The following is a 17310-nucleotide window of genomic DNA, read 5'->3' as shown; positions in this document are numbered from 1 at the left end:
CTCTCCCAAAATCCAAACGCGCCCTTCGATGGGCTGGGGTAAGAGCTGGGCCTCATGACGCGACACGAGGCCTTATATCATATTCTCTGAGGCGATTTCTTATTGTCTGAGTGCTAATTTGCACCTTATGAGTTTGCTCAAGCTGAATTTGGAGGAGGCGAGCGGTTGCAAACCGTTGTCTCAACGAAGAAACTCTCAAGTAACGTTCTTGAATGGCAGTTGTTACCCGTGGTCTACCCTGTCTTGGTCTTCGGACATTCATACCTGTCTCCCTGAATCGCTGCAACATTCTGGACACACTTGTATGGGAAACTCCAAACCTTTCTGCAATTCTTGTGTATGTCCACCCTTCTTCTCGCAAAACTACCGCTTGGGCACATTCCTCTTGGGTCAAATTGCGTGTTTCGCGTTGCATAGCAATCGAGTGTAGAAAATCAAACGAAAGAAAAACTATTGATCACTAGAATTCATCGAGAACAACTGATTTTAGAATGGAGCCAATACATTCAAAATCTGATAATATCTTCTTTTTTTATTCCTGCTGGGAAAAAACATCTTTATCGAAGAAAGCCGTTGAAAGTGGATAACATATGCATGCATAATTCTGATAAAAATAATTATCATTGAGAACACCTTCAGTTGTAGAATAAATTTGAGATTTCCATAATGTGGGTTAATTTTTTGCGCAGTGTATTAAAGGATTACATCCATTTAAAAACCCGAGTAGTCTACCACAAAAAGCATGTTCAAATATTTTTGAAAAATTCGGTAATAAACTTATTGGCCTATAACTATCCATCAAAGTCTCATCTCCGTTCTTATACAATCATATAAATAATCTCATCTAGATCTTTCAACAATGTAAAAAAGAAATTCATTATAAGACATTATAAGAAATGGATCACGCCTTCATAGTAAGGCAGGTAAATAATAAACAAATTAATTCGTGTATGTGACGCTTTAGTTGAAATAGACGTGAAAATTTGGCATCCGATTGAATTGTGAATTTTGCGGAATTGGGTTTGCGAATTAAAATTTTAAACTTTGTCAAGTGGTGCATTTCTTGAACAGTTACTCGTGTTCTGAAAGGTGCCAATTTCCACTGAAAAACAAGCAAGTTTTTGAACAATTATTGTTAGAAGTGTTGAGTGAATATTGTTTGTTTATTCACGCATATCAGTGATACATCTGTCACTGGCTCTAGCCGCTTCTCGTTAAGCGCTCCATACACGTTCCGACCTGTTCACATCAACTATAAAAATTTGCAAACAAAATGCCCTCCTTCCACAGCTGTTCTAAGCCAGTTCCTAAAGCTGATGAATCGATCCAATGTTCGACCTGTTTGTGCACTTTCCACTTGGTGTGCGGAAATCTCACTCCCGCCGACAGGACGTCTCTGATCGTCCTTGGAAAAAAATGGTGTTGCAATTACTGCACCTCTTCAAGACGATTGAAAAGAGCCGAAGCGGCCGCTGTCTCCCAAATTCAGCAGACCTCTCCGTTGGCGGATGATGCTCCTGTTACCATGAGGGAGTTCAAGCTACTTATGGAAAAGATCTCATTCCAGTGCAATGCTCTCGATAACCTCACCACTGCTGTTACTTCTATGAAGGAGGACATCGCTGGAATCAAACTCTCTCAGGAGCGGCTTACTGCGCAGGTGTCCAGATGTACGTCCCGCCTCGACGAACATGAATCAAAATTAACATCTCAGGGCGACAGCCTCCAAAAGCTGGGCACGGATCTCTCTTCTCTTTCTTCGCATTTGTCTCAAGTCGAAAACGAGGTCACCAATTTCCATGGTTTTGCGGAGAAATTGAAGAACGAAATTGTGAATGATCTGCCAGTTCCCACTACTTCAGTCGAATATCCCGAATTAATTGATAGAGTACGTCGTTCACATAACATTATTGCACGTTTCGTTCCTGAGAATTCTGATAGCTCTTCCGACGAGAGCACGGTGAAGCAAATTGTCGATCAGATCCTACCCTCTTATTCCCAACATATTGTTCACCACTCACGTCTTGGTTCGTCGTCCCGTGTGCCCAGACCTATTGCTATAACTTTCTCTAGTTCTATCTTCGTTAGGAAAATACTGCAAAATAAGGCAACTCTGGCTAGATCCCCACTTTTCCAAAAAACTAAGCTTTCTGATGATTTAACTCCGGATCAAGTCATGTGTTTGAAGCGGGCACGGGAGGAGCTGCGACGGCGTGAATCGGACGGGGAGGGGAATTTGACCATTAAATTCATTAAGGGTGTGACCAAGGTGGTTGCTGTTCCGGCAACTTCTACTTCAAAAAAGTGAATTTTTCCTCTGTTTCCCAATGGACTGTACTCTACCTCAACGCTCGATCAATCAAAAATAAGTTTTATGAATTATGCGCAAATATTGAACTCCTGAAACCTGATATCGTTTGTATTACAGAAACCTGGCTACATGATGCTCTTCCAGATCAATTATTCAACATCAGAGGTTTTTCTTTATTTCGATGTGACAGTCTTCTCAATGCGGGATATAATGGTGTCTGTATATACCTAAGTGATGGCATTTCCGCGTCTTTCTCCACCGAGACATTCTCCTATGATATTCCGCACATTGACAACCTATTCGTGAGGATGTCCTCGCCCACCTTCTCTATCTGTGTTGGCTGTGTCTATAGACCCCATCCATCCCCGTCTGATGATTTACTTCTGAACCATATTCGTTCAGTATCGGAGACCCACCGTAATGTCTTCATAGCTGGAGAAATTTCAGGGAAATACAGTGGCCAGTAAGTTCTTTTCCCTCCCCGAGTTCCGTGGCCGGGCGTTTCCTTAGCTTGCTTGATGAAACTGGCCTCCACCAAATCGTTGATGAGCCTACACGGATCGTACATGGTCAGACTCCCTCCACGCTCGATTTGCTGTTGACCAGTGATCCGGATTTGGTTTCTGACATAAAATATATGGATCCTCTCGGTCGGTCTGATCATAGGATGGTTGTTTCCACCCTTCAGTTCACCCCATCCGCTGGCAACAAAACTTCAAAAAAACAGATTTCATTAACTGATTTCGATTCTCTCAATCGTCATCTGTCCTCCATTGACTGGAATCATTTGTTGGGTGGTTTGGATGTGAACAGTGCCTGGGAACGTTTCTGTACTTGCCTCGATGAGTCCGTGTCACGTTTTACTAGAACTAAATTTGTTAGCTCCGTGGCGTCCAAGCCTTGGTTGAGTGAGGAGATTCTCTCTATGCTGCGTCGGAAAAGGATGTTATGGCTGTGTTATCGTCGCGATAGGTTAGAACAGAGTTACAACATCCATCGCCGCTACTCTAATGCTTTGAGTCTGAAAATAAGGGACGCTAGGAAGTTGTTTTACGACTCCTTAGCTCAACCTAACAATAGAAAGAAGTTCTACAAGCATATTCGGGACTCTCTGAGTTCGAAGGTATCAGTCCCTTTAGTGAGAAATGCAACAGGTGACCTTTGTCCTGATAGTTCCGAGTGCGCTGGTGTTTTTTCCGATACATTCTTTGATTCGTTTTCTAGTGAACCGTGTGATCCTATGCCGTCAATGTCTACACCTCGCACGGTCAATTCACTGGATAGCATTGATGTCCAGGAGGAGGAGATTTTGCAAATTATATCTCAGTTGGACTTGTCTACTGCACCTGGTTTGGATAACATTTCAGCTCGTATACTGAAGAGATGCTCCACAAATCTGTCATTTCCCATAACCATGATCATCAGGTTATCTTTCCATACATGTCAGCTACCATCTGCTTGGAAGAAATCTAGAATTACTCCAATTTTCAAGAAAGGGGACAAACTGTGTCCCAACAATTACCGTCCCATTAGTCTACTTCCTTTAATTTCCAAGATTGCTGAGAAGGTTGTGTCTGGTAGACTACTACAGTTTTTGATTGATAATGATATTATTCCCAATCAACAGCATGGCTTTTTGCCGGGACGGTCAGTTATTACATGTCTTCTTGAGTGTCTCCAGCATTGGACCAAGTCTATCGATAGTGGAATACCTGTGGATGTCATATATCTGGACCTCTCTCGAGCCTTCGATCGTGTTCCCTTTCGGCGTTTGCTTTTTAAGCTTGAACATCTGGGTGTAAGGGGTGGCGTTCTGGAATGGCTGCGTTCATTTGTTGTTGGGAGATATTTTTCGGTCAGGGTAGGTGACTCATTATCTGACTTCAAACCTGTCGTCAGTGGAGTGCCGCAGGGTTCTGTTTTGGGTCCCATCCTGTTTTTGGCGTACATATCAGACCTGCCCTGGTTGTTCTTGTCCTTCTGCTGCCAATATGCTGATGACATCAAGCTCTTTTATGATGCACGCTTTCCTCAGATTCTCCAAAATGACTTGATCCAAGTGAGCCAATGGTGCCAGAGGTGGCTTCTTCCTTTGAACGTGGACAAGTGTAGGGTTATTCACCTTGGGAGACTCAATCCACGAAATCGATACACCATTGATGGCAAATATCTGGAGTCTACTACGCAGCATAACGATCTCGGGCTGTTGATCACTGAGGATCTGTCCTGGTCAGCCCATGTTAGCAGTATATCCTCTAAGTGCAGTAAAATTTTGTACTTAATAAGGAAAGTCTTTCCTAGATGCTCAGTCGATGCATGCAGGCAGCTTTACATCACCTACGTTCGACCAATACTGGAACACGCTGGCCCTGCATGGTTTCCTGATCTGATCTCTGACCGACAGCGTTTGGAGGGTGTACAGCGTTCTGCGACGCGGATTCCTTTTGGGAGAATTCGCCCTTCTTATGAGGATAGACTTAAAATTTTTAAGCTTGACTCGTTTAGTGATCGTAGATTGCGTGGTGATCTTATAGTGACTTACCGGATTCTGCATGGTGTTATTGGTGGCAACCTGGACAACATTTTCACGCTAAATACAAATCAACTTCGCGGCCACCAATACAAGCTTTACCATGAAGTGTTCCGAACTCGTGCGAGACAGTTTTTTCTACCGAATCGCGTGTTCGCGGAGTGGAACTCGCTACCAGCCACTATTGTTTGCGCTGAGAGTGTAAACTCTTTTAAAAACAGACTAGACTCATTGTAGTTTTTATGTGCATAGGATTGCTGAATTTTGTTTTTATATTTTTGTTTTGTTTCTATCTTCTGAAGTGTCATTTATTTTCATTTTGTATGAGATTTATAGGCTACGGCCTCTTCTCTGTTTCCTTCATAATAATAATAATAATAATAATTCAGATGCATAAAAACCGCAGATAATTAACAGATTGTAACATTCGTTGATTTAATTATCTGAGGATGTTATGCATCTGAATTAATTTGTTTAGAAATTCATTATATTTTTCAGCAACTTCGAGTGGCACTCCCTCAAGTTCGCAACTTTTTTAAATTTATTTTTTCCCTTTATTTCCTCACATATGGACCACATGGCTCTATTTTTTCTGTCTAAATATTGTATCACATTATTGTAGTGATTAACTTTAGCTTGCAATAATAACTTAGCATATCTACGTTTTTCTTCATCATATATAACGATTTGAAACATTTGTTACGCGATTTCATTAACAATAAAACATCCAATTTTTTCTTACTTTCTATATAACTTCAAGTGTGTTGTAATAATTTGTAGTCCTATTGTTAGCACGCACCAATTTCAAAAGAGAATGTTTTTCAAAAATGAGATGGAAAATATAAAAAAAAAATCCCCTTGTGTATTAACATAATTTTCTTTCTGATCAAAGACTGAATCCTAGTCTTGCTCTCTCATCCATTCTCAAATGCAATTTTTGCCTCTTCACTGTATATTCTACGATAAGTAGAGATATTTTCAGGGGTTGAGGACAATTTAAATGTTAATTTTTGTCCTGTATGATCTGAGATATCAGTCCTGAGGACAACAGTATTGCTTCCTGAAAAAATGACAAGAAAGTTATCTATGCAACTTCTTGTATTATGGGTTATTCTAGTTGCTTCATTTATTGTGCGATGAAACTGGTACAGTTTTAACAGTGTTGAAACCTCTGACCTAATGTTACTTGATATGTTTATTGCACATTCCAGATCCTCTGGGGTGCTTATTGTTGGGATTTCTGTTATTTCAGATTGTATTAATTGGCCGTATTTAGCCCAGTTTTTCTCTTGGTTCTTCTCCAATTGTCAATTCCACGGGATTGTGGTATGAGGTTCCATCTTCCGAAGTTTCAATCGAGAATTCTTGAGGTGAATTTAGAGAAAAATTATTGACTTAAGCCGATTGTGCTATATTTAAAAATTTGCTGTTTGGAAAGGATATGAAGAAAAGGTTCAAAAAAATTCGAAGTATGTCCTAGAATTTATTCTCAAAACCCAAGCATGCTCACTCTTCACCGTTGCTTTATCTGGTAAACCGATATCGACACTCTCACTTGACACCGACCACTAAAAAAAAAAAAAAATTACGGAGATACTTATTATGAACTGTTCATATATGAACTTAAATTTACCTTCAAACTATCATTATTTCCTAGCATTACAACCTCAACAACACTTGACCTGTTGAACAAATCTTGCACGTCGCTCAACTTGAGTACATTCCGCTCTGGCCAATTCAAGACAATGGCGTAAATAGCCCCAGATTTCTGAGTGTACCAAACATCAGATGTAAAGGAGTCATTTTGATGAAGCCAAGGCCGAGACCCGTAAATAGCCTCTCCGTTTGTTTTTAACCAGTTGCCCAGATCTTTCAGTCTTTCTTCGAATATAGGTACGATTATTCCATCTTTCGTTGGTCCCACATTTATCAATAAGTTTCCTGAAAGTCGAAAAAATTTTCAGAAATTCAGTTGTTGAAAGAATTTCATCAAGTACAAACCTCCACAACTGATAGTTTCTGCGAGTATTTTCAGGAGTTCCCGGATGGTGAGATAGTCTTCCAAAGGTGCATTCCTCCGGAAACCCCATGACTTTTTATCCAACGTCATCGCATTCTCCCATTTATGCTTTTGAAGTGTACCTGGAATTTAGATGAAAATCAAAATAAAGGCCAAATACGTGCGAAATACTATGAGGTAATCAAAAGAGTTCGTGCTTTTTATTATACAACAACAGTTTTATTTATCAGAACATATTATTCCTAATAGTAATTGTTGATTTAGAAAAAAATTCGCATTTGCAGTACCTAGAATTGCATGATTATTCTCACAGAAGAGTTTTTCCTGTGGCTTTGAACAATCTGAAAACACCTGGCAACAACTATCGCTATAGAAACCCATGTTGTCAAAGACTAATAGTACATATGAAACACCCATTTTAGTTCTTCAAAATAATAGAAAACGAGATTTTCGATCACAGGAACAAATAAAACCTGTTCATTGCAAGTAAACACTAGAATATCGGTGTAGAAATCTATGATGTCAAAGACAAATAGTACAGATGAAACAACAATACATAATTACTTTTGAGGAACGAAAAAAAAGTGTTCCATATATTGAATCCATATATTTAATCCATATAACATTCATGTTCGCATATTTCATCTAGTTGTATGAACAATCATAGAGACAGTTGTTAATAAATAAAAAGGTTGAAATATATTAAAATTCACTATTTTCCTTTCGTTATAATCGAGTATAATATTCATATAATCCATATAATATTCATGTTCGTAGTTACCATACTTCATCTAGTGTTCATCTATATGAACAATCATAGAGACAGTTGTCAGTAAATAAAAAGGTTAAAACAAAGATTAAAGGTAGAAAGATCTCATATCTCCAGTACTAAAAACCGACTACATTTTGGCAAGTGAAAACACATTTCACAATGAGATGGCCCTGAAAACGTACTGTCAAAATACAGAAAAACTTTTATCAAACAGTTTTCTATTTTATAATTGAGTGTCCCGAAATTCTAATTCATCGTGGAAAATAGTAAAAACTTACATCTCCACAAGAAATTCGTAATCAAAGGTTTGCTCGAAGGATGCAAATTATGACAACTTCACTTAACTTTCCCCATTGTCTGGAGATGAAGATATTTTCAACAAATTAAGATATATTTCTCATGAAAACTCTAATTGAAACACCAAAATATTCTCCGTTTTGAATTACCAATAATATAATAATAATAATAATAATGTCTGGCCTGACTGACAGCTATCAAGTAGATGGCCTGCCGGGTAGCCATCGTAACGACGTAGACGGTGCAGCCAGCCACGCCTGCTGTCTGCAATCCCATCCCTTTATCCTCTCTCTTTCACATCCTTTATGGGGGTGCTCTTTCTGCTCCTATTTCTCTACCCCTCACCCAAACCGAGAAAGGGGAGCACAAACCCATGGAAATGGTGATTACGAGAAGCATCGGAAACAAGTCGCTACCTGGGGATCGTCAGGGCATGTCTGGAGTCGGCGCTGGACATGACAGCATGTGGGACGTCGGTGGCAGGATGTTGAGGAAGCGGGCTCCTGCTGCAAAAGAAGCTACAGCTCCAAAGCAACAACAGCAACCAACGAGTCCAATTCAATTGCCGACTCGAACCGCTGAAGGTGCTGCGCAGGATATTCAGCCAGTGCTCACCCAAGCGGGGTTAGTTAGAAAGCGCATGAAGTGGACAACGTCCATGAATGAAACTATTGTGCGCATATATAACTCCATCACGGGACTAGGGCAGAACACGAACAACTATAGGAAAAGGCTCCATGAGGAATTCTGAAACGCCTACCCAAATCTCAATGTCACTGAACAACGGGTGGCAGACCAGAACCGCGTAATTCTGAAAAATGAACTAATACCAATGGCCCGAATCGACGCAATTAAACAAGAACTTCAGCGTCCGCCAGTAACAGAGAGCGACACCAACACCTCTGATGATATTCACATGCCTGGCCAACAACAGCCAGAAGAAATTGACGCTGAAAGTCCATCTTGCATCCCAAGTGAACAGAACACCAGGACGATAGGGAAGAGCTCCACCGACACGTTGACTCTGAGATGAGGAGATACTTTGCCGAACTGGAAGGAACAGATCCTCTTCATCGAATAGCACCTCCCCGACTCAATACATCCAAGAAACTGTCACTCATAATCGACATCTCGAATAAGGACGTTTTACCTGAGTACCTAGAGAATGGAAGTTCATTGGAATATCTTCATCTAGTTTTGTACTGTGCAGCGCTAACGACGGCTAAAACCATAGGGGCAAAAATTCGCCGAACGAACAACGATGGTCCAAAATTACACAAATTATATGCGCCACCATGGCAGAAACGTCTTCAACACAAAACAGAGAGATTAAGAGGAGACATTGGATGACTGACGGAGTACTTGAACGGGAATCGCGGAAGGAAGGTTGTGAAAGCTGCCAAAGAAATCATGGATAGAAACAGAACACACACAGAACGAGAGACGGAGAATGCTACAGCTCACCACTGCCTCGACACTCTAAAGCAAAAGCTAAGTCTGTATGCAGAACGCCTGAGAAGATATAAAAACAATTATAGCCGGAAAAGAGACAATAATTCATTCGAAAAGTCGAAAGAAACTTTCTACCGGTCTCTCACATCGTCTGATGGAGAAAATAGAAAGTTACCACCAAAGGAAGCCATTGAACAATTCTGGACCGAACAATTATCAACGAAACCTCAGTTCAATGGAGATACCGGATGGATTGAAGATGAAAGGTCTGAAGCTATAAAATATGAGCCGATGCAACATGACATGATCACAATTGAAGAAGTAAAATCAGCTATCAGAGGACTACACAACTGGAAAACACCTGGGCCTGATGGATTACAGAACTTCTGGATCAAGAAACTTTGGATCATGCATGACAAATTGACCTCCGCAATAAATGATGTCATTGAAAATCCTGAAAGAATGCCATTATTCCTTACACATGGCACAACGTACCTGTTACCTAAAGACCAAAGGAATACAAATACCGACCAATCACATGTCTTCCAACGATGTACAAATTAATCACATCGTGCATTTCAAATTGAATTCACAACCATTGCGAAAGGAATAACATCATCGCCATGCAACAGAAAGGATGCACCAAAGAGAGCCGAGGGTGCAAAGAACAGCTAATAATTGATTCAGTTATCTGCAATCAAGCGTTCTCCAAGCGGAGGAATCTTTACGCTGCGTACATAGACTACAAGAAAGCATTCGATTCCATACCTCACGAATGGCTCTTGACTATCTTGAACATTTACAAGGTGGATCCTAATATTGTTAAGTTCCTGAAAAACGTCATGTCAACCTGGCGTACTAGTCTTCAAATGAAAGCAGCAGATGGCTCCATTACAACAGGACCTATTCCAATGAGACGCGGAATTTTCCAAGGGGATTCGCTGAGCCCTCTGTGGTTCTGCATGGCCCTGAATCCCTTGTCTCATAGATTGAACTCTACGGATTACGGATTTGCCATCAAAAGCGGCAGTAGAACTATGATGAAACTGAATCATCTCTTTTACATGGACGATTTGAAACTCTTCGCATCTACCAAGAGGCAAATGCAACTGATGCTGAAAATGGTGGAAGGATTCTCGGAAGACATCAAAATGAAGTTTGGACTAGAAAGATGTCGAATGCTGAACATAACGAGAAGGAAAATAGAAGATGGTACGTTCAAACTCAAGGAAGGTGCAGAAATTGAAGCATTAAAGGAAGGGGACACATACAAGTATCTGAGCATAAAACAGGCAAGAAAAATCAATCAGAGCCAGATGAAGAAAAAACTAACGGAGGAGTTAACCCGAAGATTCAGAAGGATAATGAGAACTGGCCTTAACAGCAAGAATCTGATAAAAGCTATCAATACCAATGCTTGCTCGGCGCTGAGCTACTCATTCGGTATTATCTCTTGGACCACCACCGATTTAGCAGCCTTACAGAGAAAAATAAGGACGATGCTGACTAAACACAATAAACATCACCCCAAAAGCTCAATAGAACGGACCGAGCTGCAACGACATCTTGGGGGTAGAAGAATTGTTGATTTGTCCAACCGTATGACCCAGGAAATTGAAGGACTTCGAAAATATTTTCTGAGCAAGGCTACATCATCAGAACTCCATCAAGTAGTTTGTGTTGCTGATACTTCTACACCGTTAAAACTACAGCAGGACCACTTGGAAACCGTCGAACATTCTGCAGAAAGTAAAATGCAGAAACTGATTGGCAAACCTTTGCATGGGAGGCACCAGAACGAGGTCAACCATGATTACGTCAACATATCTGCGTCGAACTACTGGTTGACTTCCGGAAGGTTGTTTCCTGAGACAGAGGGCTTCATGCTCGCCATCCAGGATCAGGTGATTCCAACAAGGAACTACATGAAATATATCGCCAAGGATGCCTCAGTGGCGGATGATAGCTGTCGTTATGGCTGTGCGACACATGAAACTATCCAGCACATCACCGGGGGATGTCAGAAGTTCGCGGGCACGGAGTACAAAAATAGACATGATGCCGTTGCCAAGATTCTTCATCAAGAATTGGCACTAAAACACCAACTTCTAAGTTCGAAAAAGGTTCCTTATTACAATTACCATCCGGATGTTGTATTGGAAAATGAACATCACAAGCTATACTGGGATCGCATGGTTCTCACAGACCGGAAAATAACACACAATAGACCAGACCTCATATTGCTCAATAAGGATGAGGACAGAGCACTATTCATCGATGTGGCGATTCCAAATAATAACAATCTTCTAGATAGGCACACTGAAAAATTTCAAAGTACAGAGATCTCGAGGAGCAAACCAGAAGACAGTGGAAGCTGAAAGATGTCAAGACCATCCCTATTGTCATATCATCGACAGGCCTGATACCGAAGAAACTACTAGAGAACTTGAGGAAACTTCAGCTGGACGAAAATATCTATAGAGTCATGCAGAAGGCGGTACTGCTGGGAACGGCGAGAACTGTACGCAAGTACATGGGAAATTCAGAGGAACACCGTCTGCTCCGACAGGAAGTGCAGGTGAAGCAGGAATCCAACCTACAGCAGGGAGCCGAGGAGCGACCCGAACCCGACCACCACCACGAGCCCGAAGACCTGGAAAGGGCTCCAACAGAGCTTAATCCTTTTGATATCTGGGATAAGTGAATTCTCCTCTGGAGAGGAGTGTGAAAGCCGTAAGGCTAAAGTCATAATAAAGGTCTTTTATTGAATAAAATAAGTTTCAACATCTATTCCAACATTAAGGCGGATCGGAAACCGAATGCGAAGTTGCGCGAAGCTGAGCATTTTCAGTACTAATATAATTGACAAGCTACGAATCGAGTGACGTAACTCGTGATTTAGCATTGAAAAAGCACAGCTTCGCTCAACTTCGCATTCGGTGGCCGATCTCCCTTATAGAGGGCGAGGTTCAGTTCGTTCCGAGTATTACATGCCCAGAACGTCTGTTCAACTAACCCTACATGCACTCAATAATTTAATCACAATTATGCCAACATATTACCCCAAAAATAAAAAAAAAAGAATTATTTTGAACTAATTATAAAAAGAAACAAATTACAAAACTCAAAACAAAACTTTTCGTGCGTATACTATAATTATGAATGAGTATCCTGATTTCAGTTTTATTATCAACCTACGTATCCTCTCAGAATTTCTAGCACCATCCCTCTGAATCTTCTCTTAGAATAAGATGAATCAATGCTCGTGTAATCTAGGGGAAGCCGTTCAAACATTTTGCGATGTTATAAGAGAATGAGCGTTCAAATAGCTCTTTTGAGTGAGATGGTATTGTGAGCATTCCGAGTCATTCGCTTGACAAGAGAAGACGTGCTACAGTACTCCTAGTGCTATAAAAGAGAAAGCGGCCGAGAAAGTCGAAGTGTCACAGTGCCATAAAAGTGAAAGCGGAGAAAGTCGAGGTGAAAGTGTACACTGGCGAAGCTTCGGAATTTGTGATTCCGTCTACGGAACTTCCGAAGTTTTTTGTAAGTTCTATAAGTGTATGTTTATAGAGCGGAAATTCGTTCAAATTCAGTGTATTCAGTGTCGAGTCCAGATCATAAGATCGCTGGTTCCACGGATATCACTGGTGAGTCGATTTATTTTTCTGATAGTATAGAAAATATATAACTTAGCCACATATCTTAATAGTAACATAGTAGTAAGGATTTCCAATATTCATTATTATTCCGAAATACCTCATATAGTTGAATACGGACAGAAAGCCATGTCGGAGGTCTCAGACGATGAGAGCTCCTACATGGAAGCTACGGACACCGAAGAATTCAGCGATGGAGAAGCAGAGGAGCTTGTAAGGCTCAAAGAAGAGAATGGGCAGTTGAAGGCTCAAATAAATAAACTGACTGAAACCGTTTCTCAGTTGGTCGGGGAGATACGCCTCTTGAGAGAGGAAGTTAACAAGAATAAAGCGCCTCAATCCCCTAGTTTTGCTGAAATTGCAAAACAGATTACGGCACAGAAATCCCCCACATTTGCAGAAATTGCAAAGCCGGTAGCGGTCCCCAAAAATTCCTCCAAACAGGAAGTAGCTCCAGAACCGGAAAAGAAGAAAAATTTTGCAACTCAAGTTGCAAAAACCCAGAACGCGTCGCCCAAAAAACGCGCGCGTAAAGAAATTTCATCTTCAGACGAAGAGACCGCAAAAAAGGCAACGGAGTTACCTAAAAAAAGGTAACATTCCACCCATCACGACGATGGGTACAGCCGATTGGGTAGAGATCTCAAAAGCTCTCTACATGAAGAATTTCAGCTACAACAGAGCAACCGTCGTAAAAGACGGAATCCGGATCGTAGCCTCGACTGTGGACGACTACAGGAACATAACAAAATATTTTGACCAGATTGGTAAGGAGTACTTCACGTACCAGATGGAGGAAGAGAAAAAGATCTACGCAGTTATAAGACATCTCCCAATAGATGCTGACCTAGATATAATCAAAAATGATCTAAAGGTCCAAGGAATCCATTACGCCGAGGTGTCCAGAATGACATCCAATAAAACCAAAAAGTTTATACCCTTATACCTGGTCAAAACTTAGAGAAAGGAGATTTTCGAAATAAGACGCCTCTACAATCTCTGCATTGTAGTGGAATCAAAAAGAAGGGCAGAAAATCCAAGCCAATGCTTCAGATGTCAGAGGTACGGACATGCCCAAAACAAGTGCTCTTTTCCATATAGATGCGTCAAATGTTTGGGCAATCATTGCACAAAAGATTGCGAACTTACCAGAAAAGGTGAGGAGAGAAATGCCACATGCGTTCTGTGCGGTGAAGAAGGCCATCCAGCAAGCTACAAAGGATGTAGCGAATTCAAATTAGTTACAAGGAAGAGGAAAACAGGCCAGAAATCGGCTCAGCAGAGCACGATTCCTCAAAAAGTCCAGGAGAAAAAGAAGCCCACCCTCTCCAAAGTAGACGACAAGAGAAAAGAAGTACCCAAACCAGTACAGAAGAAGGAGCAACCGAAAATTCCCCAAGCTAAACCTACGATCAACAAAACAAAAGAAAACAGAAAAGTCTCTGAATCCGCCGACGATTTAGACACTTTTACTGAAAAAAATTTTTAACAAAATCATGTTGAAAATTGAAAGAGAGATGGAGAAAAAACTCCAAGGAATGTTCAGTAAACTGAAATAATGGAACATACAACTAGGAAAAATTCCTTTAAAATAGTCTCCTGGAACATAAACGGGGTCAGAACTCGAAAACCCGAGATAGAAAAAATAATATCAGAGAGGAAACCTGATATTATAGCCTTACAGAAAACAAGAATACAACCAAATACGCGATTGAACATCATGAATTATGAGATATATAGATGTGACAGAATCGCAAACACTGGGGGAGGTGTCTTAGTGGTTAGACGAGATCTGAAACACTATTTTAAAGGAAGATCTGACGAGTCACAAATAGAAACAGTGACGATTGTTGCTGAAATAAATCGACAAAGAGTCGAAGTCAAATCGGCATATGAAAGACCCCCAAATAACTTATTGGAAGAAGAAATCAACAACTTACTAGATGGAACAAACCCGAAAATCTGCATCGGAGATTTTAATTGCAAATCTCCAGAATGGAACAGCAGGATGGAAAACAGAAATGGCAGAAAACTGAAAGATCTCGCTGAAAAACATGAAGCTATCGTTATTGGACCTGAAGAAACTACGTACCTAGCATTCGGAAATGGATTACCAGATATAATTGATATCGCAATTATGAAAAATATCACTAGAGAATTCTCGATAGAGACCTTGTGGTACGGAACCTCTAACCACAACCCCATCGAATTAACAATAGGAGAAGGGCCAAGAAGAGAACTAATGCAAACAAGAGAATACACCGATTAGACTAAATATAGCCATCTGATACAATCGGAGGTAACAGAAATAACAACAATCAACACACCGGAAGACCTAGAAAGAGCAGTTGATAAACTAGAAAAGAATATACTAGATGCCTACAAAAAGAGCACAAAGAATATAACGAGACCTGCACCGATACATCCACACGGTGATACAGCCAGAGAAATCAAAGATCTCATAAGGGAAAATCGGAGACTAAGAAAAACATACAGGCTCAACAAAACAGATATAAATAAGACAAATCTAAACCGACACAGCCAAGTTCTAAAAAATGCCCTGAAGGACATGAGAACAAATAGATTGAACAAAAGAGTTCAAGAACTACATACTATCGATCATTCTGCATGGAAAATGCAAAAATGTCTGAGAAGAGAAAAGACTAAAATACCACCTCTCCACGGAGAAAGAGGAATGGCATATACGAATATCGATAAAGCAGAAGCACTGGCGGACTCGATCGAAAGAGAATCGAGAATAAATTACAGACCTGATGACGATAATGACGATCTGGAAGAACTAGTAGAGAACAACGAAGAAGAAATGGACGAACCACCAGTAGACGACAAAATAGAAAAACCAACTTCTCCATTTGAAATAAAAGAGATAATCAGAAGCTTGAAAAATAAAAAGCTCCTGGAAGTGATAAAATAACGAATGTTATGTTGAAGAAATTACCTAGAAAAGGTATAGCTGCTCTCACAATTATTGCAAATTCTATAATGAAGACCGAACATTATCCGAAAAAGTGGTAAACTGCAGAAATCATAGTGTTCAACAAACCAGGCAAACATAAAAAATTCCCCCAAAACTATAGGTCGATAAGTTTATTGTCCGCCCTAGGAAAAGTAGTAGAAGGAGTAATCGCTAGGAGGCTTACAGAAGAAACTGAAAATCTTAATCTCATTCCAGCAGAGCAATTCGGATTCAGAAGAGATCACTCAACAGAACAGCAATTACTGAGACTCACAGAATACATAACAGAAGGATTCCAAAATAAACAAGCAACTGGTCTTGTACTACTAGATGTCGCCAGAGCATTCGACAGAGTATGGCATGAAGGATTGATTTACAAAATGAGATATGCTGGATATTCAATGAAACTGTGCAAGTTGATTAGGAATTATTTGAGGAACAGAAGATTCTACGTTAAAGTGGAAGGAGAAAACTCCACAACCAGATATATGGAAGCAGGGGTGCCTCAAGGGTCAGTACTTGGGCCGTTACTGTATAACATATATATTCACGATATACCAAAATCTCCAAGGACTATGCTGACACTATATGCCGACGACACAGGAATCGCAATGCGACATCGCAAGCCAGAAATCATAGAAGGAATATTACAAGAAGCTATAGATGAAATATGACTGGTGTATTAAATGGAAAATAAAACTAAACGGACAAAAGAGCCAAGCGATATTACTGCAGAAGAGGAGACTAAGAACTACAACAAATCTAGAGGTAGATGGAGAAGAAATCGAATGGAAAAACGAAGCAAAATATTTAGGTATCACCCTAGACAAAGGTCTAACATGGAGAAACCATATCAAACAAGCCGTTGACAAAACCAAGGCAGCGATGAGTATGCTGTACCCGCTGATATGTAGAAAGAGCCACATGTCAAATGAGACAAAATTGAAAATAATCAAAGCCGTTGCTAGACCGCAACTGACTTATGGATCAGGTGCTTGGGGATTCGCGGCAAAGAGCCATATTAAAAGAATTCAGGCAACAGAAAACAAGCTACTACGATGTGCCATAGATGCGCCTTGGTTTGTCAGGAACAAACAGATATATCAAGATTTGAAGTGGGAAACCATCACCGAATTTATGAAGAGGAAAGCTGAAAAGTTATTCGAAACAGCGAAGGAACATCCAAACGAAGAACTCAGGAGACTAGTGGACTACGATCCGGAGGAAGACAGAGGAAGAATGAGAATTTACAAAAGGAGACCGCGAGATCAATTGAGGAGAGATTGAAATGA

At 40.5% G+C, this 17310-nt stretch overlaps 2 protein-coding genes across 2 annotated transcripts in view; one reads left to right on the top strand and one right to left on the bottom strand.

Annotated features, from left to right (window-relative positions):
• The first annotated feature begins 1273 nt into the window (after window positions 1-1273).
• Window positions 1274-2735, top strand: LOC123309599. Its single transcript, XM_044892788.1, has 2 exons — window positions 1274-2005; window positions 2040-2735. Exons 1-2 carry the CDS (start codon window positions 1274-1276, stop codon window positions 2061-2063), a joined length of 756 nt encoding a protein of 251 aa, XP_044748723.1. The 3' UTR covers window positions 2064-2735.
• A 3514-nt stretch (window positions 2736-6249) lies between these two features.
• Window positions 6250-17310, bottom strand: part of LOC123309029 (alpha-L-fucosidase) — a 40527-nt gene continuing 29466 nt past the window's right edge. Inside the window, exons 5-7 of the mRNA XM_044891877.1 lie at window positions 6843-6983; window positions 6475-6782; window positions 6250-6409 (exon numbers count right to left, since the gene is read on the bottom strand). Coding sequence (XP_044747812.1) covers window positions 6296-6409; window positions 6475-6782; window positions 6843-6983 — 563 coding nt within the window. The 3' untranslated portion in view covers window positions 6250-6295. The remainder of the gene's footprint in view (window positions 6410-6474; window positions 6783-6842; window positions 6984-17310) is intronic.

Source organism: Coccinella septempunctata, chromosome 3 (genome assembly GCF_907165205.1).
Source record: "Coccinella septempunctata chromosome 3, icCocSept1.1, whole genome shotgun sequence".
NCBI lineage: Eukaryota > Metazoa > Arthropoda > Insecta > Coleoptera > Coccinellidae > Coccinella > Coccinella septempunctata.
Note: the sequence above shows the minus strand (reverse complement) of the source record. Positions and strands in the feature narration are given on the sequence as shown.

Excerpts from the sequence above, each read along its gene's own strand:
- LOC123309599 (XM_044892788.1), top strand. The coding sequence starts at position 1,274 with ATGCCCTCCTTCCACAGCTGTTCTAAGCCAGTTCCTAAAGCTGATGAA. Across the intron at positions 2,006-2,039 it reads TACCCTCTTATTCCCAACAT|GTGTGCCCAGACCTATTGCT; the intron begins ATTGTTCACCAC and ends GTTCGTCGTCCC.